The 21987-nt window shown below is 37.5% G+C and overlaps 1 protein-coding gene across 1 annotated transcript in view; it reads left to right on the forward strand.

The window, feature by feature from the left end:
• LOC121437254 (RPA-related protein RADX-like) overlaps positions 1-21018 on the forward strand; it is an 80723-nt gene extending 59705 nt beyond the window's left edge. Inside the window, exons 12-14 of the mRNA XM_041637117.1 lie at positions 12689-12973; positions 14589-14756; positions 20897-21018. Of these exons, the coding sequence (XP_041493051.1) occupies positions 12689-12973; positions 14589-14756; positions 20897-21018 (575 nt within the window). The remainder of the gene's footprint in view (positions 1-12688; positions 12974-14588; positions 14757-20896) is intronic.
• Positions 21019-21987: the final 969 nt, after the last annotated feature.

The raw sequence follows: 21987 nt of genomic DNA on the forward strand, positions 1-21987 counted from the left end.
GTTATATTTATTTACTCATGTGGAGTCTGAAATGGCATATGTGAGTGTGGGTGGGTGTCACTATTCATATATAGACCTCTGACAACTTCTAAAAGTAGGCATCTTCTTCTAACATGTAGGTCTTAGGGACTGAACTCAGGTCATCAGACTTGGTAGCACTTGCTTTTGCCTTTACCTTACCAGCCCTCTCTTTCTCTTTCACTCCTCCCACCTCTCTTTCCCATTTTCTTTCTTAAAGGGCAGTGTTGAGTAGCAATGAGGAAAGTAAGAAACCTTATTTTGTGCAAGATCACAGGGATATTTTTTTTTTTCACATGCACATTCAGGATGATACAGTCATAGACAGGGACTTTCTCGTTTCTCCATTAATTAAAGATTTTATTTTTTTTATCTTTTATAAAGTACCATTGCCAACTCAAGCAAGTTCCCATCTATTCCTAGTTAGCTAAGTGCTTTTTTATCATGAGTGGGTGTTGGATTTTGTTAAATGCCTTTTGACACCATTTGAGATAATTACCTGGTATTGTCATCATTGAATTAATGTGATATATTTCTTTCCTTATGTTGAACAACTCAAACAGTTCTCAAATAAATCGTACTTGGTTGTGGCACAGAATCTTGTTAATAATCCTTTGAAACTGGTTTGCTGATAATTTTTCATAATTCTGCTTCTGTATTAAGAGACATTGCTAAAGAATAATTGTATGTAATTTTTTGAGTGCCTTTATCAGATTTTGGTATTGGTAATACTGGCCTTGTAGAATGGGAAAGGAAGTGTTCCTGCATTTTCTGTTTTATAATCATTTGGAGGATTTGTGCTTATTTTTTTTTATACCGAGGGACTAAGCCTAAGGCCTCTCACATACTAGCCAAGGACTCTACTGAGCAATGCTCTAGCTCAGTCCTGCTGTTAAATGTTTTCTAGAATTCACCAGTGAAGCCATCTGTTTCTATTGTCTTGTTGATGAGGTTTTGGTTGTTAGTTCAGTCTCGACTTGTTAAACGTCTGATGAGAATGTCTATGTCTTGTGGGTAAACTTCAGCCATTTATCTGTTCCTACAAAGCATCTGTTCTATTATCTGGATTATTGGCAAATAATCACTTAGAGTATTCCACTGCAATATTATTTCTCTAAAGAATCACACTTTCATCTCTGAGTTTAGTCATTTGTGCCTTCTCTTTTTGCTTAGCCACTCTACCTAAGGACAGTTTTCAAGCTGAAGAGATAGTTTACTTGGTAAAGTGTTTGTTATGCAAGTATGTGAACAAAGGTTTTCATTTCTAGCACACACATTAAAAAACAAAAGACAGGTGTGACCCAAGGCACTTGTATACCCAGCCCTGGTAGGCAAAAACAGGAAGATCCCTGGGGCTTGCTGGCATGCCAACCTAGCCTATTTTTTAAATTCTAGGCCAGTAAGATAATGACAGTTGGCATTCCAACATGGGTGGGGAAAGGAAAACCAGGTCCCACCCCAAATTGAAGTACTATGGTCCATGGCTTCTAAGAGAAAGAGAGAATCAGTCTTATGAATGTAAGAGCCCCCAGTAGGTTATCCAATCCCTAGTATTCAGCCCTAAACACTGACATACACACACACACACACACACACACACACACACACACACACTATGAGCATCACTAAATTAGCTCTGCAGGTTATATATATATATATATATATATATATATATATGTATATGTATGTATATACTTATGTATATATGTGTGTGTGTATGCTCTTACATATATGTGTGTATTTATATTGATCAAAGAGATCATGAATTTTGAGTGGGAGGGAAGGGGTGTGGGAAAAGGTGGAAGAGACAGTAAGGTAGAAATGATGTAAATTCAGTACTCTTATCAAATTCTCAAAATAATAAATAAATGTTAAAATAGTTATAATAATAAGGTAGAGGGCAAGATGGCCTCAACAGGTAAAGACTTGACTTTGAATTCCTCAGCTCACATAATAAAAAGAGAGAATCAACTCCTCTAAATTGTCCTTGGACCTCCTTATGAGGATGAACACACACATACACACATGCATACACACAGAGAGACACATACACACACACAATCGATCAATCAATAAAAATAGAATTGAAATTAGGGTAAAAGATAGTGATTGAGGAGAACACCCAGCATTTGACCTCTGACTTCACACATAAATATGCACATACATACATACATACATACACATGCATGCACATACATGTGAACACATATACACAAGATAATTTTGATATTTTCAAAGAGCAGTTTAGGGTTTTTTATTTTTTATACTCTCTATTGCATGTCTGCTCTAAACACTATTTTCTAATTCCTCACAGTATTAAGTTGGCCTATTGATTTGGAAATTCTTAATATCAGCATCTCCAAGCGTCAGTGGTCCACCAGCACCTCATCACATCTCCTAGGCTTCATACTGTATTTTCATTTTCATTCACCCCGAGATACTGTGATTTCCTTTATAATTTTGTTTTGACCTGTTGCTTATGACTGTGTTGTTTCATTCTCACAGATCTGTAAATTCTCTTATTTTTTTCTCCATTATTGGTTTCTAACTTCATTCTGTTGCAGTTAGAAAAGTTACTTTGAAGATTTTGAAAGTTTTTTTTAATCTAGTGAGAATTGTTTTGTGGCCAAGCATATGTTTTTTTTTTCTGGGTAATATCTCATGTATTCTTGAGAAGAATGTGTACTTTACTTCTGGGGGTTGGAGTATTCTATATATGTCTTTTCTGTTTGGTTTACAATCTTCAATCGTCATTTTCCTTATTCATCTCCTAGCTAGATGCTCTAGATATTATTCAAGATGATATACTGAAATCTCCAGCTACCAGTGTAAAATGGCCTCCCTCAGTTCTATTAATGCTTTCCTCTTGAGCTTGGGCAATCTGCTTTTTTAAAAAAAATTCATATGTTTATAATTATTACATAATTTGATGATTGACTCTTCTCAGTAGATAATTTCTTTGATCTTTTACAAGAGTTGCTGGCTTACAGTCTATTTGGTTGGTCTGCTATTAACAGCGACCCTAGTTTTCATCTGGTTAGTGTTTGCAATGGATCCTGTCCTTTTGCTTTCAACCTACATTGTCTTTCTAGCTAGAGGAGCAAATGCTTGTGTTGTTTTCTCCACTTGCTTGCTAAGCTATGCCTTTTGATTACAGTCTTTGATTATACTGAATTTTATAATTGAGAAAGATGAGCACACTTAAATTTTTTGTTTCCTATGTATCATGCTTTGCTTTTTTCCTCGTTTCCTGCATTACTGCCTTACTCTGTGTTTAAGTGGCTTGTTTATATAAATCAATCTGGATTATTATATCATTTCCTTGTCTGTACACGTATGTGTGTATTTGAAGATAGATTTGCACCTTGGGGCATGCACGTTTTTGACGCCAGTACGCCCCACAGATACCGAAATGTTCATATGTTCAAGTTCCTTATATAAAAAGTTGTACTATTTGACAACTTGATACCTAGGTGTATCTTCCTGTATACTTTAATCATCTCAAGGTTATTTGTAATATCTAGTACACTATAAATGCTCAGTATATAGTTTTTTACCCTGTATTGTCTATAGACCAATGCAGCAACAAGAGTATGTACATGTACAATATGGGCAATTGTTTTTAAGTGCTTTTAATCCAAAGTTTGATTGAATCTATAATTGTATAAGTCACAAATATGGAACACTAACTGTTTGACTTATGGTTACCATACAGATTAAATTTAACATTCTAAATTTATAGTGACATAGCTTGAATCAACAACTTATTTTTTTATTTTTATAATGTTATTTTTATTATTGTATAATATTTCATTACATAAAACAAAGTGATGGAAAGAACCAGTTCAGAAAGCTAAAGAGAACAAATGCATGGTTCACATGGTGTGAATAACCAATGCTTATTATAGAAAATTCAGGGGAGCATAAAAATAAGAATTATTTATAACTTAGTATTACAAACAGAGGCACTACTAATACTCTGAGGGTTGTTTTCTCTTCTAGGAATTTGTAAAATCTCTCTTGGGTAGTGGTGGTGGATTTTGTGAGGCAAGGCCTCAGTGTGTACCAGCTGGTCACGAACTCCCACGTACCCCAGACTGGCCTCCATCTTGTAATCCTTCTGCCTCAGCTTCCCAAGGGCTGGGTTTATAGGCATACGCCACCGCGGCAGGCTCTCGGTTTAAGTTTCACACAGGTGACTTGTAAGGCAGGTATCCTCTGCATGCTGAGATTCAGAAGAGAGTGTTTCCAAGCCCTTCTGGGAGATGGCAATCCACCTCCATATTGCCAGAGAAGTGACCCCTTGTGAAGGGAATCACGGTGGGAGCCAGGGATGCGGAACTGGGAGACAGGAGCCTTAGAAAAATTTTAGGAAAAGAACAACTTATTTTCAACAGTATAAAACGACTGTGCTCGGGCTGGAGAGATGGCTCAGTGGTTAAGAGCACTGGCTGCTCTTCCAGAGGTCCTGAGTTCAATTCCCAGCAACCACATGGTGGCTCACAGCCATCTATAATGAGATCTGGTGCCGTCTTCTGGCCTGCAGGCACACATGGAAGAAATTCTGTATACATAATAAATAAATCTTTGAAAGAAAAAAAAACCACCAATGTGCATAAAATAAAAAGAAATAATTTAAAAAAAGACTGTGCTCCATACATATTTTCCTATCCCCCACTATTTATATTTTTGTCATCACAGATTATATTTATGTGCATTATGTGTTCCCTGACATTAAATTATGTCATTTTTCTTTTTTCTTTCTTTTTCGTGGTTGTTTTTGTTTGTTTGTTTTGGTTTTGGTTATTCAGAAAAGGTTTCTCTGTAGCTTTGGAGCCTGTCCTGGAACTAGCTCTTGTAGACCAGGCTGGCCTCAAACTCACAGAGATCTTCCTGTTATTCCTTTCCTTTCTGCTCCTCCCGAGTACTGGGATTAAAGGGGTGCACCACCACTGCCCAGCTTTTAATTATATCTTGTACATATCAAACGTGATTGGTTTCATATAGAAAATTAACAACCAGAGTTAAGAACTAAAAACACAGCAATGTGAACTTTGCTATTTGTCAATGAAAGTAATTTTACCCAAGGTCTTTATTCTTGATATATCATCAAGGTTCTGTACAGCTCTGTGTCCTTTTGCGTCCACCTGATGCCTTTAGCAGTCCTTGCAGGTTAAATGGAGTGCTAACCAAATCCCTCATTTTCTATTCTCTCTTCACAATGTGTTGATCTCGCACTCATTCTTGAAGTAAGGTTTTGCTCCATATAGAATCCCTATTTAACATTTTCCCCAGTGTTCGAAATCACCACTTTGCCTTTTGGCCCCGTGGGGCTTTTATGAGGGCTCTGCTGCAGAGCACGTTTTTGTCCTTGCCAGGCTGCCTCTCCCTTGCTTTTGTGTGTCTTTCTTTTGGCGTGCCTTTCACCCATTTTGTTATAATCTGTATCATCTAGGGCCATTATTTCTTCAAGAACTCATTCTTCCTTTTCTTCTTTTATAACTCTGATAATATCAGTGGTGGTCAGCTTCATGTTGCCACACCAGTTCTCTGGGCTCTGTTTTTTTTTTTAACTTTCATTTCTGCTTTCATTTCATTTCATTTCTTTCCTTTCATTTCTGCTCCTTAATCATCCTCCCATTTTGTTGATTCCCTTTCTGCCTTCTCAGAAATACCATTGAAGCCCTAGAGTAAATTCTCCTATTCTGTTATTGTTTTTCCCCGTGGATTATTATTTTAGTTTTTATTATTGTGGGTTTTTTCCCATTGATTCAAGTATTGTTTCTCTGGTTTGGTTTTGAGTTTTGCCTGTATTGCTATTATTTTATATTTAGCCCATTAAACAATTTTTCAATTTTTCATTTTTAAAGCACATTTGAGCCATTTGTTTAAAAATACTTTTACTACAATTCCAGTGTCCGGGTCTTGTCAGTGACTGTTCACTTGTTTTCGTCCTTTGAATGCATTATATTCACCTTCTTCTTTATAAGGCTTTGGTTTCTTACTATAAACTGAACATTAGAATATTATGATGCAGTGACTATGCAAATCAGCTTTTTCTTCCCCATAAGATTTGCTGCTTTTTTTTTATTTTTGAAAACTACGAATGTCCCTTTGTCTAGTGACTTCCTCCAGTTCTTGGTTGAAATTCATTGTATGTAGCTACAGAATTCTCTTTTCCTTAACTATGTCCATCCATTGTCCTGACAGACGTTTCTTGGAGCAACAGAAGCTAAAGTGAAATACCACTTCCCCCTACCTCAGCAGTTTGGCTCTGGGCTGTGCTCCTCCTTCAGGACTTAGCTAGACTTCCACGGAGCCTTTGGAGCAACCTCAAGTGAAAGTTAAGCTCTTAGAGCTTTTTTGAGTTTGTAACTTAGAGAGAGCCTGTTCCAAATGACCTAGGATACATGTGTGATTTGAATGCACCAATTTCAAAACCAAAATTTCAAGCTGACTTATCCTCCATGACCTTAGACTTTTCCTCCGTGACCTTAGACTTTTCCATCTCAGTTCCCATCCCTTGCTCCAGAATTCTGCAGGTGCTTTGTCTGCTTCACAGCGTTCCCAAGGTATACCAACTGCTTTTCAAGCCTTCAGTAAGTTACCCAAACCAGAGGTCAGGACTCTTGTATGGTACTTACTTCAGGTATGCCCTGGCAGGTTAGAAGAGATCTAAATTGGGCTGCAAAATGGCTCAGTGAGTAAAGTGTTTGTTCAAGTGTGGAGACCTGAGTTCGCATCTCCAGGGGGTTAAAAAGTGAGGCACGGCAGTGCACAACAAGAAACCCAGTGGTGGGAAAGGGTGGCATGTGATGGCTAGGTACCCCGAACTCATTGGCCAACCAAACTAGCTCAGTAGACTAGGTTTCGTGAGAGATCCTGTCTGGAAAAGTAAGGTGTACATCAAAACATTAATTTTCAAGGCTTTTTCCCCCTTGCTTTTTGTGGTGGTGTTTGTTTTTGAGAGAGAAACATGAAGTTAGGTGACTAAGAAGGTAAAGGTGTTCTGGGAGGAGTTAAGGGAGGCGGGGAATATTATCAAAATAGCTGCTGTGGAAAAAAAAGTTAATAAAATTTAAAAAAAAACTAAGGTGGAGCTCAATCGAGGAAGCTAGCTGATGTTGAACTTTGGCCTCCAAACACACTCATGGGCTCACACACCCAATTCCCCCCACACAGCCTAAGAAAAACAAAAAGAAGAAAGCTACATAATTTGTGAGTAAGGTGTACTGGACCAGGGCCACACAGAATGAACCCTGGCTTCCTTCTTCAAGAACCCTGCTGTAGCTAGGGAGGGGCAGTCCACAGCCCAGTTAGCGCCCATAAAGCTTCCCGCTGTTTTCAGTTTCTCTGTGTTTGGACTAAGTGTTCTCTTGATTGCTCTGAACTCTGGTTGTCCAGGTTTCTTGCCCAGTCGCTTCTGACAATTTCTGTCTAATCTTTATAATTACATGTTTTCTTTCCTTAATTAACATTTTTGGAGTTGCATATATGAATACTGTATTTACACCATTTCCACTCTATTCTCCCTACTCCAACTAATTTTTTTCCTTGCTCCTTGTTACCTAGTGGGGGCAATTTAACACACTCAACACTTATAAAGTTTCCTTGTTTCTTAATGTTGTCAGGTACTGATGATAAATGCTTAGTGCTAAATGGTCATAGGATGTATTTCATTTACTTAAGAAGAAAAATGTACTTTCTGTTTTTCTTTGTCAGTTTCCAAAATAATGATTCACATCCCAAGTATTCTCCAGAACTGATCAGTTGTAGGGTAGACTTGTTGCTGTTGCTTTGGTTCGGTTTTGCTTCTTTTGGTGGTTTGTTTTGGTTTGGTTTGGTTTTAGTTTTGTTTTGTTTTTGTTATCACTACCATTACTAGTGACAATCTGCCAGATTTGTGAGTCAGACATTCTTCATTTATGCTTATACTTTTCATATGACCGTCATGATGTATGATAGTGGTGGGGGGGGGGAAATGGAAGAATTTTCCTATTGGTTTTTTCAGCGTGTTTACAGACTCCTCTCGCACATTCTTTCCGCAGACATGAAATCGATCATTCCCCCACAGAGCTGTAGCAGTTAGCATTTACAGACAAGGCATTATAGGTTTGAATATACGCTTGGCTAGCTGTTGTTTCTAAGCATTTACAGAGGGCAGAGTGAGAAAAAGTGCTTCCTTATTGGCTATTAGGTATTTAGTTAGTGTTAAGACAAAATGTAATTTCACAAGTATACTTCCAATTTGAATCAACAAATAATTTTAAAATACAAGATTAAAAATAAAGGAAACCTATTCCAGTGCTAGAATCCGGATTCTGCTCTTCCTTTTCCCATAAGAAGCCTGATGTGACCTGTGAAAATGGTTTCCTGTTCTCATGACCCAGAAACCCCTATAAAACCACTCAAATCAAGAACTGCAAATCTTTGTGTTTACTTTAAGAATACCCGTGAAACTTCCCAGGCCATCAAGGGTTTGCAGATCTGAAAAGCAACAAGGGCCAGATCCATTGGTTAGACCTGAGTCCTCGTTGTTCAGTCACCTCTCAATGAATAGACCCACCAGTTGGGAAGCAAGCTTTCAACACCTGAACCTTTTGGGGACATGTCAAAACTATAACACCAACCGCAAATTTAAGAAGCCCAGAATAATGTTCTGAGTGGGTTTTTTTTTGCAATTCCTTTTGTTTTTATGGTGTACCCCACTATTATAGCTTGATAACTTGTAATATTCCTTTCTGAATGGTTCTATTATAAACTGGGTAGATATTTAAGCTCACTTCTTTTATCTTAATGCTAGGGACTGGTTTCTTTAAATATATTCAGATAATACTTGTTTTATCATTTGGTTAATTATTAACATAGTTCCAAAGTCAACTCTACCAAAGAACACAAATTTAAAGAACTTTAATTTTTTACATGTTTCCTATCTCCTATGCTATCACTCTCACTCTGGATGGCTATTTTTATTTTTATTTATTTATTTATTTAAAATTATTTTTATTTTGTGTGTATGGGTGTTTTGCCTGCATGGATGTCTGCATCAGATCCTCAGGACTGGAATTCCAGTCACTTGTGAGCTGCTGTGTGGGTTCTGGGAACTGAACCCCGGTTCCCTTCAAGAGTAGCCATGCTCTTAGCTATTGAGCCATCTCTCCAGCCCACAGGAGGGACTTTTTTATTTATTTAATGACATGTACTTCCATTTTCCACATGATAAACAGATGTGTATTTGTATGTTAATTCTAGTAGTGCTCAAACTAAACATAAAAGAAGTCTAGTTTATGATTCTTCATCTCATTTTTAGAAAAACGCGAAGTCTGAATATATTTTGTCTCTTTCCCAATTTTCTTGAACACGTAGTTATTCACAACCTGTAAATGCGAGTGTTGCCTATACTTCTTTGATATTCATTTGTTAGGAATATATAACTGAAGTAGGAAATTATAATCTGAAATTGCTAAGATAAAAATATAAAGCATGGTTTTAGGAGAAATTTTCGTAAAACATGTATTTATCCTTATAGTCTCTAGTAATACATTTTGTGGGGGGGGAGGGTATGGGTGTGTGTGGGTGTGTGCTCATGACTTAGTCCTGACAAGTTCAATAATGTAATTTTTTCCATAAAGTAAGATAAGTGTTTATTTTTAAAAAATTAAGATACTATATGACTTAATCATGCTGTGGGAATGTCCAGTATGGTGTGGGTCATTGAGTAAGTTACTTGCTGTTACTGCTGCTCTTCATCTTTTTCTTTAAGACAGTGTCTCACTAACACAGCCTGCCTGTGTCTCTTAAGTCACAATTCTCATGCCTCTGACTTTCAGTTTTTGAAATGTTAAGATTATAGGCTGTGCCACTATGCTCAGGTACTTCCTGTTGTCCCAAATACTTCTATTAGTTTAAATAAAAGATTTATTTAGAGGGAATTTAAAAAGTAAAATCAGTTCTCAATCTTCTGTTTAAGCCTGTTTCCTTGGAGTATATTCCTTTTTTTTTCTTGTGTTTCATTTATTTATCCATTTCCTTATCAATACTCACCATAGGAACATCCATAAGCCTGATTTTGAACTTAAAATAACTCCTGTGGCACTGCAGTGTTTTAGATTCCTGATGAACAGAAGTTTGTGTTCAATTTCTATATCCTTCCTTCTGATGCTGTCTTTTAACATGAATCATTTTTTTCAGTAGATGCCCAGCTAATTTAAAAAACCAAGCACTGTGCTTGGTGCATGGATTTTGATAGAGGATAAAATCTGAAATGCCAATAGTGGTGTATTAACCATGGTAAAGCCTTGTTGCTCTGTCTCGTCAAGGCTTCTTATGCTAGGACAGGAATCGACAACAGGACACAAAACAGTTGTAAAGAAGCAACTTGGCAAACTTGGTTAATTTCAAAATGCAGTTGCGCATAGCTTGTCTTAGTAGAACTGACAACATGAGAGTCTTATTTTTACATCTAATTTCTGTTCTGATTTTAGCATGAATATGTCTTTATGCCCAAAGGTGTGTTATTCAATCAAAATATTAGTCGTACCAAATTTCTTAGCACAATATCTGATGTATAACAGGTACACAATAACTGTTGAACATCTCTCATCCTGTGTGAGGGATAACATATATTCTACTTTAGAAACCAAACATAGTAGTTGCATTGCACATCGATAATAAACGGGTTTCTTAGTAGCAAACAAATAGGGGCCTAAGGAAATGGCTCATTCAACAAGGCACTTGTCCTGCAAGGCTGACAAACTGAGCTCAGATTCCTAGCACCCACTTAAAAAGACAAGCAGAGCCAGGCGGTGGGAGGCAGAGGCAGGCGGATCTCTGTGAGTTCGAGACCAGCCTGGTCTACAAAAGCTATTTCCAGGACAGGCTCCAAAACCACAGAGAAACCTGTCTTGAAAAAACCAAAAAAAAAAAAAGACAAGCAGAAAACATACCTGTAATTCCACTGCCGTGGAGACAGAGCAGGAAAGATACCTGGAGGTTGCTGGCCAGCCAGTCCAGACAATAAATAAGTTTCAGGTTCAGTTAAAGAACCTGTCTCAAAAGATAAGGTGGAGAGCAATATAGGAAAATACTCAACATCAACTTCTGGCCCTCTATGCATGCATATATTATACACAAAAACAAAGAATAATAATAGAGACCTCCTTTTAACATTTGATTGTGTACACATGTGTGCACACCACAGCTCACATGTAGAAATCAGAGGACAGTTTGTGAGAGTTGTCTCTTCACACCATGTTGAGGCCTAGGAGACTGAATTCAGATTGTCAAGCTCAGCAGCAATCACCATTGCCCAAAGAGCCATTTCACCAGCACAAATCCTGAGATATTTAATCTCAATTTACTTCCCTTTTCCTTCATCATAAGCCATGTGTATCTAGAAGGAGTATCATACACACTAAATGTAAATTTTTGTAGGAGAAATGCTATTCAACAAAAAACAGTATTTGTTCAGATTACTTTTAGTAGAAATTAAGTTTTATTTTGGACATGGTTTCTACCAATAATGAATGATTTCCATAGTTACCTGGCACACACCTACAACCCCAACCTTTGAGAGCCCCTCAAGAGCCCAATGGAGAATGACCAGAGGTTCAAGGCAAGTTTCAGTTGTATACTGAGTTAGTAGTCCAACCTGGACTACATGAGACTCTATAAAAATACAAATGATACCTGTATGCTACTCTGTTGCTGTGATAAAACACTAATCAAAAGCAACTTGGGGGACAAAGGGATTTATTTGATGTACGTGTGTGAGAGTCCATCATGGTGGGAATCTAAAGGCAGGAACTCAAGACAGGAACCAGAAGGCAGGAGCTAAAGGAGGCAGGAGCTGAAAGAGAGGCCATAAAGGAACGCTGCTTATTGACTCGCTTCCTTTGGCTTGCTAAACTGTCTTACAGCCCAGGAATTCAACTGCCTACAGTTATGGTAATTTCTCACAGACATGGCTGCAGAACAGCCTAATCTGGACAGTCCCCAACTTGAGATGCTCTCAGCTGACTCTGGGCTATATCAAATTGACAGTTGAAGCTACTGACACAAAGAAATGGATGAATATTACTATATTGCTGTTGTAATGAATTTGATTTCACTTTGGTTGAATTACATACAATAAAAGGAACATGTTTATTCAAGAGTATTTGGGAAATGGAGAAATTGTTACAAATCTTCACAATTCCAACAAATGAGAAAACTGCATCACTCATAATTTTGGAGGAAAATTTATTTAGAAAGCAAATTTAATTTTTTCTGAATGTTTTTCAAAACTTTTGCACATTTTAAATTTTTTTATTTTATGTATATGGTTGTTTTGCCTGCACGTATGTTGTTACACCACACATGTTCCTAGTGCTTGCATAGGTCAGAAGAGGGTGCTGAATCCCCTGAGACTGGGGTTATGGACTGTTGTAAACCATTATGTGAGTACTGGGAATTGAACCTAGGTCCTCTGCAAGAACAAGTGCTCTTAACCACTGAGCCATCACTCCAGACTCCTCTTTCCTTACTTCAATAAGAATTACCTTTTGGATACTCAATTTTCATCTTAAAGCTGCTGAACTCTTCCGCTTTAATCTGTACTGTAATGAATGTCTCGGTTTAGCTAGTCTATGGGCCCATTGTGCTTGTCCCATTGTGCTTTCGACAGGTCAAGAAAGTTCAAGTGCTGGTTCCAGAGGAAAGTCCAGAAGAGTAGCAAGTGACAGATGGGAGAGTCAGCTGTGGAGAGACAAGAAGTGCAGCTTGAGAGACCACCTATACTACAGTCGTGTTTATCCTGAAAGTATTCCGCGGAAATTTATTTCCGAGCATGGGAAGTTTCTCGCCCAGCAGTTTAATACTCAACCTGCAAAGTATGTACCCTCAGAAGGAAACCCCCCCAAACTCAGTGAATTTCCCAGTGCTCGAAGCCTTGGCCATTTTGAAGTAACCATCCTAGGTAGGTGAACTGCTTTTCTCTTATTCTTGAATACTATTAATTTAATGTATTGACTTTATTTATCTCTGTGTTTGTGTAAAATTTAATGTATTTATTAAATATAGTTAGAAGTTAGACTTAAAATATATAAGCACCCTCTGCCAGACACAAGTCCAAGGGGGGGGTTTCTCTTTGGCTCAAACTAAATGAGGGAAGCACTAATTATGAAATTAAGATCAGATTGGTTGGCGTCTCAACACCGGTAAGTCTTTAAAAATTTTGGGGGTGATGAGAATGGGAACTAAGGGAGCTTTCCTTTAACTCGTGTTTGTTGATCTTGGTCCTAACTTTTACCAGTGCTGTTTTCACCATTATTCCCTTCTGTCCATTTCTTCCTGTTTCCTCTAATGTAAATATTCGTGCATGTAGTACAAGGTATAAATATCCATGGATAATGAAAGCTCTGACTTTCAGATGGTTTTCTCTTGATAATGGTGCTTGATCTCATCAGGTACACTACCAAACTTTGTTCCATATCTAGAAAATAAAACTTAGGCCAAGATTTCCCATAAGTCACATAAAATAACCACAGAAACAAAGAGCCATAAAGAAACACAGAGACTGAATGTTTTTTTTAACATGCTACAGACTGAAGCAGATTGACTGTACTTCTCATCTGACTCATATGTAATTGTCACTTTTTATTAGCTTTGCCTATGAGTCAGCTAAAAGCAAGGTAGAAGGAACACAAATTTGTCCTTCTGCTCACCAGATCGGATCAATATTAGAACTGTGCTATTTTTATATAAATGTTATCTTACCTGTTTTCAAGGGTGGTTTAGAGATGAAACATGAGGCATTTATGAATTTTAAAGGAAGGATAGAATGTAGTTGTTACTCGATCCATAAAGATAACCAATTTACTACCATTTGGCAGTAATTTTCCCTGAGCTTTCTGGAATGGAGAAAGAACATTCTTTTATTTATTTGATTGCCTATTCAATTCAGAGCTAAAGAAAAATTATATGGCTTCAAGTCTCGCATTCAAGTTGAGCAGAAAGCAGGCCATGATTAAAAATCAGATTTCCTGAGTCTCTTAACCACTTTCATTTCAGAGAAAACAAGTATTCAATATTAGAATAATATTTTTTAATTCAAACAAAATTTAAGTCTAAATATACCATGTAAAGTTATTATTAACACAGTTACAAATGAGCTTTTATGTTCAACTAGTTTTGATTTGCAAAGCAATGAAAATATATGAGATACTTTATTCCTACCTTAAGTTTATAACATACATAGTCACCTATAACAGTGAGGCATATCTAAATAAATCTCACAAATGAGTATATTATATCATGTTATAACCCATAAATTCTGCTCTTTAATGCTTTAACTTAATACAGAGATAAAGTGTATAGAGCTGAGGTATGGTAAAGGGTCTTTTGATTGTCAGGCAACCTTGGTGAGAAGGTACAGCTTATCAAAATCAATTTGAGTTTCGTTCCCTGTGGGTAAACAGGTTTTTACAGGTCTTAAACTATTAGACACACATTATGATCAAACCAGGAAACTGAAACTAGCAAAATATGCTAATCTACTAAACATTTAACAATGTGTGATCTTTCACTCACAGGTTTGAACCATGAGATTGCAATTGATGTTGCGTTCCTACCTATGTACTCTCCAGAGGATGTGAGGACATCTCAAATAGACACGTTCTTGACCTGCATGAATCACAGTTGTGTGTACCCACTAGAAGCACCTGGCTGTGAAAAACTGCCAGATCCCAAGGCAGTTGCAGGTAACTGTTCTTTTTGTTCAGAAAAGAAAAACACTATAAAGAATCGTCACCTTTTCTCAATTGTTATTATTTAAACTACTGTAGCCTTAACTCATTTGCTAAGTGTACCCCCTAAGACTTAAATGTGACTGTGTCTTTTAAATAAATTAAATAGCTTGTTTCCATTTCAGTGAGCCATAAAGAACCCTTCTCTGGTTATAATTACTTCATCAGACTGACAGGGTATGTCCATGAATTAGTGTAAATCTTTCCTTTTGTCCTTTATACTTTTGCTGTATAATTGCCTCAAATTATAATATGCTAGCAATTCTACAGAATAATTGTTTTCTCATAAATGTTTGGTTATTCAAGTGCTATTTATTCATTCTGCTCCTTCAGGACAGCTAAGACTATATGTGAGCCCAATAGTGAAACTCTAGCTACTTATGCTTCTTCCTACAATATCAAGTTCTCCATTCTGTGCTTAAAAACTTAACTCTGTTTTTTTGGGTCTGGCTTACCTCACTCAGGATAGTGTTTTCTATTTCCATCCATTTGTATGCAAAATTCAAGAAGTCCTTGTTTTTTACTGCTGAGTAATACTCTAATATGTATATATTCCATACTTTCTTCATCCATTCTTCCGTTGAAGGGCATCTAGGTTGTTTCCAGGTTCTGGCTATTACAAACAATGCTGCCATGAACATAGTTGAGCATATACTTTTGTTGTATGATAGGGCCTCTCTTGGGTATATTCCCAAGAGTGGTATTGCTGGATCCAGGGGTAGGTTGATCCCGAATTTCCTGAGAAACCGAAACACTGCTTTCCAGAGTGGTTGCACAAGTTTGCATTCCCACCAGCAATGGGTGAGTGTACCCCTTTCTCATGGGATGTACTCACTCATATTTGGTTTCTAGCCATAAATAAAGGACATTGAGCCTATAATTCATGTTCCTAGAGAAGCTAAATAAGGTGAATCCAAAGACAAACACATAGGCATCCTCAGGAATATTAACCTTCATCAGGCGATGAAAGGAGACAGAGACAGAGACCCACACGGGAGCACCGGACAGAAATCTCAAGGTCCAAATCAGGAGCAGAAGGAGACGGAGCACGAGCAAGGAACTCAGGACCACGAGGGGTGCACCCACACACTAAGACAATGGGGATGTTCTATTGGGATCTCACCAAGGCCAGCTGGCCTAGGTCTGAAAAAGCATGGGATAAATCCGGACTAGCTGAACATAGCGGACAATGAGGAATACTGAGAATTCAAGAACAATTGCAGTGGGTTTTTGATCCTACTGCACGTACTGGCTTTGTGGGAGCCTAGGCAGTTTGAATGCTCACCTTACGAGACCTGGATAGAGGTGGGCAGTCCTTGGGCTTCCCACAGGTCAGGGAACCCTGATTGCTCTTCGAGCAGATGAGGGGGGGGGACTTGATTGGGGGAGGGGGAGGGAAATGGGAAGCGGTTGTGGGGACGAGGCAGAAATCCTTAATAAATAAATAAATTAAAATAAAAAAAACTTTGCAATGATGGTTGTTTATTCTGTTGTAGTTTCTGTTTCCTGAGCAAGTGGTAAAGCTTCTAGTCATTTTCATTGAGTGCAACAGGATAATACAGTTGAGAGAGCATTTAAGAATGCCATTTATTGCAAGTTTCTGGTGGGTTCCTCCAAACTGATGAAACTCTGGAAGCTCTGTTGATTTGGAGCATATCTTATTAAGTCTTCTTGATGATGTCACTTGGCATGCCTGCTTGTACAAACTGAGTTTCAGTATCTAAATTTATGAGATTCAGGATTTTTTCCTATTTTAGAGATGATTAATTAATTTGTAATATAATTTCCTATATTACAACCCCTTGGACTTTCAGTAGTCTTAAATCCCCTAACTAGTGAAAATATTTCTGTATTCATATTTTCCCTTCGTGTCATATCTACCCTGTCACATACTTTCTGGTGTATGCATATACAATTATTGATATACAATTGTAGGTCAGAGTTCTCACTTATCTGCTCATGACTAGTGCCAGTATCCTCCCAGCCATCATTAGCTTGGTCACATGAAAAGTGCCTGGTACCAGTCTGCTAGGTAGTTAATATTTGGACATGAAGGACACAGATCACTAGAGGAGAAAAAAAGCAAAGTTATTCATTGTGAGTGAGATATCACTTTTTTTATGGCACAGCAGTAAAAATGATAGTGTTGGTGTCGTTCTGTGTTGAACAATGTGCCTGGCCTTTCAACTAACTAATGCTCGTAGAGAGCTTGACACTGAATACTGCTACCCCCTATTTAAGGGTGACTACACTGGAACTCAGTGTCTCACCAACATGAATTACAGAGCTAGGATTAGAATCTGAAAGTTTGCCTAATTCCAAACTTTCCCATTCCTTTCCCACTTCTAATGTAAGAGATCAAATAGGCTTCGTCATCTAAAGCAGTGGCTCATGGGATAACACTGTTGTCATCTATTTTAGGGGGGAACAGGTTTTGAGACAGGGTTTCTCTGTAGCTTTGGAGCCTGTCCTGGAACTAGCTCTTGTAGACCAGGCTGGTCTCAAACTCACAGAGATCCACCTGCCTCTGCCTCCTGAGTGCTGGGATTAAAGGCATGTGCCACCATCGCCCGGCCTCATTGTTGTCATCTTGTAAACACTACCCTTTTTTTAATCACAAAGGCTATACACAGTAATAATTTAAAATTTCTAACAGTTGCAGAAAAATCCTATTTAAAAGTGAAAGTTCCCCTTGTCTTCCCATGTCTATTCTTTCTCACTTGTTTGCCATGTTTACTGATTAAATTTTTCCATCAAATAAATGCACATAAGTTGAATTCTATAGACATAGTTTTTTTATTGAGCGCTACATTTTTTTCTGCTCCCCTTCCTGCATATCCCCTCCCCCTTTAGCCATCCCCCAAGGTCCCCATGCTCCCAATTTACTCAGGAAATCTTGTCTTTTTCTACTTTCCATGTAGATTAGATCTATGTAAGTCTTTCTTAGTGTCTGCATTGTTGTCTGAGTTCTCTGGGATTGTGGTTTGTAAGCTGGTTTTCTTTGCTTTATGTTTAAAAACCACCTATAAGTAAGTAGATATGATAATTGTCTTTCTGGGTCTGGGTTACCTCACTCAAAATCATGTTTTCTAGCTCCATCCATTTTCCTGCAAAATTCAAAATGTCATTTTTTCCTGCTGTGTAGTACTCCATGTGTAAATATACCACATTTTTCTTATCCACTCTTTGGTTGAAGGGCATTTAGATTGTTTCCAGATTCTGGCTATGACAAACAATGCTGTTATGAACATAGTTGAGCACATGTCCTTGTGGCACGATTGACAATCCTTTGGATATATATCCAAAAGTGTCATTACTAGGTCTTGAGGAAGGTTGTTCCCTAATTTTCTGAGAAATCGACACACTGACATTGTACCAAGCTTGCATTCCCACCAGCTTGCATTCCCACCAGCAATGCAGGAGTGTTCCCCACAACCTCTCCAGCATAAGTTGTCATCCGTGTTTTTGATCTTGGCCATTCTTTCAGGTGTAAGATGAAATCTCAGAGTTGTTTTGATTTGCATTTCTCTGATGACTAAGAATGTTGAGTATTTCCTTAAGTGTCTTTCAGCCATTTTAGATTCCTCTGTTGAGAATTCTCTGTTTGGGTCTATACTCCATTTTTTATTGGATAAATTTGTTCTTTTGATGACCAATTTCTTGAGTTCTTTGGATATTTTGGAGATCAGACCTCTGTCTGATGTGGGGTTAGTGAAGATCTTTTCCCATTCTGTAGGCTGTCGTTTTGTCTTGTTGACCATGTCCTTTGCTTTACAGAAGCTTTTCAGTTTCAGGAGGTCTCATTTATTAATTGTTTCTTTCATTGTCTGTGCTGTTGGTGTTATATTTAGGAAGTGCTCTCCTGTGCCAATGAGTTCAAGTGTATTTCCCACTTTCTCTTCTATAAGGTTCAATGTGGCTGGCTTTATGTTGAGGTCTTTCATCCATTTGGACCTGAGTTTTGTGCATGGTTATAGATGGGGTCTATTTTCATTCTTCTTCATTTTGATATCCAGTTATGCCAGCACCATTTGTTAAATATGCTTTCTTTTTTCCATTTGCTATTTTTTGCTTTTTTGTCAGAAATCGGGTGTTCAGAGTTATGTGGATTAATATTTGGGTCTTCTATTCAGTTCTGTCTGTTATTATGCCAATACCAGACTGTTTTCATTGCTGTAGCTCTGTAGTAGAGTTTGAAGTCAGAGATTGTGATGCCTCTAGAAGTTCCTTTATTGTATAGGATTGTTTTGGATATCCTGGGTTTTTTGCTTTTCCATATGAAGTTTAATACTATTCTTTCGAGGTCTGTGAAGAATTTTGCTGAGTTTTTGATGGGCATTGCATTGAATTTGTAAATTGCTTTTGGTAAGATTGCCATTTTTACTATGTTAATTCTGCCTACCCAAGAGCATGGGAGATCTTTCCACTTGATGGTGTCTTTTTCAATTTCTTTCTTCAAAGATTTAAAGTTCCTGTTATACAAGTCTTCCATAGAGTTACTCTGAAATAAATTTATCTAATTGTAGATATTGTGAAGAGTGATGTTTCTCTGATTTCTTTCTCAGCCCTTTTATCATCTGTGTAGGAGGGCTACTGACTTTTTTGAATTAATCTTGTATCCTGTTACATTACTGAAAATGTTTATGAGTCATAAGGAAGTTCCTTGGTAGAATTTTTGGGGTTGCTTATGTAAACTATCATATCATCAGCAAATAATGAGAGTTTGAGTTCTTCTTTTCTGGTTTGTATCCCCTTGATCTCCTTTTGGTGTCTTATTGCTCTAGCTAGGATCTCAAGAACTATATTGAATAGATATGGAGAGAGTGGACAACCTTGTCTTGTTCCTGATTATAGTGGGATCACTGGGAGTTTCTCTTCATTTAGTTTGATGTTAGCTGCTGGCTTGCTGTATATTGCCTTTATTATGTTTAGGTATGTTCCTTGTATCCCGGTTTTCCTCAAGACCTTTATCATGAAGGGATGTTGTATTTTGGAATTCTATAGACACAGTTTTTTAATCAGCTCCCCCAAAGTACTTGGAAATTTTTCATGCCTTTATAATAAGCAAGAGCTACCATATTCTACTCAGGAACAACAAAATATTCTACAGTGTGACCAAATCAAAATTTGCTTTAATGGGCCCCCATTGAAGAGTGTTTAAGCCAGGCGGTGGTGGCGCACGCCTTTAATCCCAGCACTCGGGAGGCAGAGGCAGGCGGATCTTTGTTAGTTCGAGGCCAGCCTGGACTACAAGAGCTAGTTCCAGAACAGGAGCCAAAAGCTACGGAGAAACCCTGTCTCGAAAATCCAAAAAAAAAGTGTTTAAGATTGGTTCCAGCTAGACCAGGCATGTTATGTATAAATAAGTCACTTAATTATTTGCTTATTTTTGTCTTTTCTAAAAATTTCACTGCTAGCATTTTTTACATTTTCCTACAAATATTATTTCTCTTTGTTTTCAAGACAGGGTTTCTCTGTGTAGCTTTGGAGCCTGTCCTGGCACTGTAGACCAGGCTGGCCTCAAACTCACAGAGATCTGCCTGCCTCTGCCTCCTGAGTGCTGGGATTAAAGGTGTGCGCCACTACCACCCAGCAAATATTATTCATGTTATTATTAACTTGTGGCCTGTTTTTTCACATTGAAAAAATACCTTTCATTGTATATTAAAAATACTTTTACCCAGTTTGACAATTATTGAAAGGAAGGTATCAGTCATAACATCAATGTCTATGCTTCTGCTGCTTTAAAAAAAAAGAAGAAAATAAAAAAAGATAGCTAATCTTCAAACTTCTTTAAAAATCTAAGATGTTTGTCTGTGACCTTGAAAATATGTAGATTTGCTTTACTCTGTAAAAAAGAAAAGGAAACAGAAAAGTAAATATTCTAGGAAATGCATGTAAGAATATTATTGGCTGCACCTATTGATAGATGTGCTTTCTGTCTGGAGAAATTTCATAAATGCATGTGATGAACTACAAAGAAGATTAGAGCCACCATTAATATTGTAAGAAAAAGATCATCAGTTTATGTGATTATAAATCCAAGTAAATATTTAACTATTTTACAATGCTTACCATCTGTTTTTCACTTTTAGGTGATATTGTAAAAGAAGCAGCAGAACTGGATAGAGTCCACGTCATCTGTGTCTTGGATATCTGTAATTTGGGTAACAATAAAGGGGAGGTCTTTTTGCATAAGATTTATACTCCTGAATAGGCTTCTTAAAGATTAGCACACAAAATAATTATAGGGTATATATAGAATGCTGCTTTAAAGAGAATCTATTCTTTTCTTGGTATTTTCATCAGAATATTCCAAGAACTCTAAAGTTAAGTGGTTTTCAGTTCATCTTGTATTTGACATTCTCACTTCATTATTAGATTCATTATTGAAAAACCATCAAGACAATTTTCTGTCAGAAGTTTCTTCAGTGTCAGTGCTGTGTGACTACTTGTAACAATTTATGTTATACTGTTCCTTCTGCAAAGTGTATTTTTGTTCCAACATCTCGCTACAATGCATCCTGGCCAACACAATTTAACATCCCCCTGATTTTATTCACATATGGTGATAAATCTTGCTTTACAAATTTAAAGACCAAATTATCATTCTCCAAAAGTGATCACCTATATTTTTTCTTTTTTTATTAAAATTTTTTTATTAAAAATTTCCACCTCCTCCCCGCCTCCTTTTTCCCTCCCCTCCCCCCACTCACCACGCCCCACTCCCCTCCCCCTCCCTCTTCAGTCCAAAGAGCAGTCAGGGTTTCCTGCCCTGTGGGCAGTCCAAGGTCCTCCCCTCTCCATCCAGGTCTAGGAAGGTGAGCATCCAAACCGGCTAAGCCCCTTGGTCTTGCCTTCCTTGCTCATGTTCTCCTTCCATCTTTTTCTCATTTGGACCTTGGGAGCTCAGTCCATTGCTCAAACAACATAATTCCTATCATGTCCAGAAACATACATACAGATTAATGATCCAGATGCCCTCCCTTCTCTACATTTGCTATAAAATGAATATATTGAATGACATTATCGTATAAGTTTTCAACCAATTTCCAATACCTTGAAGTTTTAAGTATTTTGACCAGTGTATAATGTTAAAGCCAGAGACTACAGTATGTCCACATTCCTATGTTTATTTGCAATTTCAGTATATGTGATGTGATTTTAGACAGTGAAATTGTATCTC

The sequence above is a fragment of the Microtus oregoni genome, unplaced genomic scaffold (assembly GCF_018167655.1).
Source record: "Microtus oregoni isolate MIOR12 unplaced genomic scaffold, Mior012 000050F_ref0000143, whole genome shotgun sequence".
Lineage (NCBI taxonomy): Eukaryota > Metazoa > Chordata > Mammalia > Rodentia > Cricetidae > Microtus > Microtus oregoni.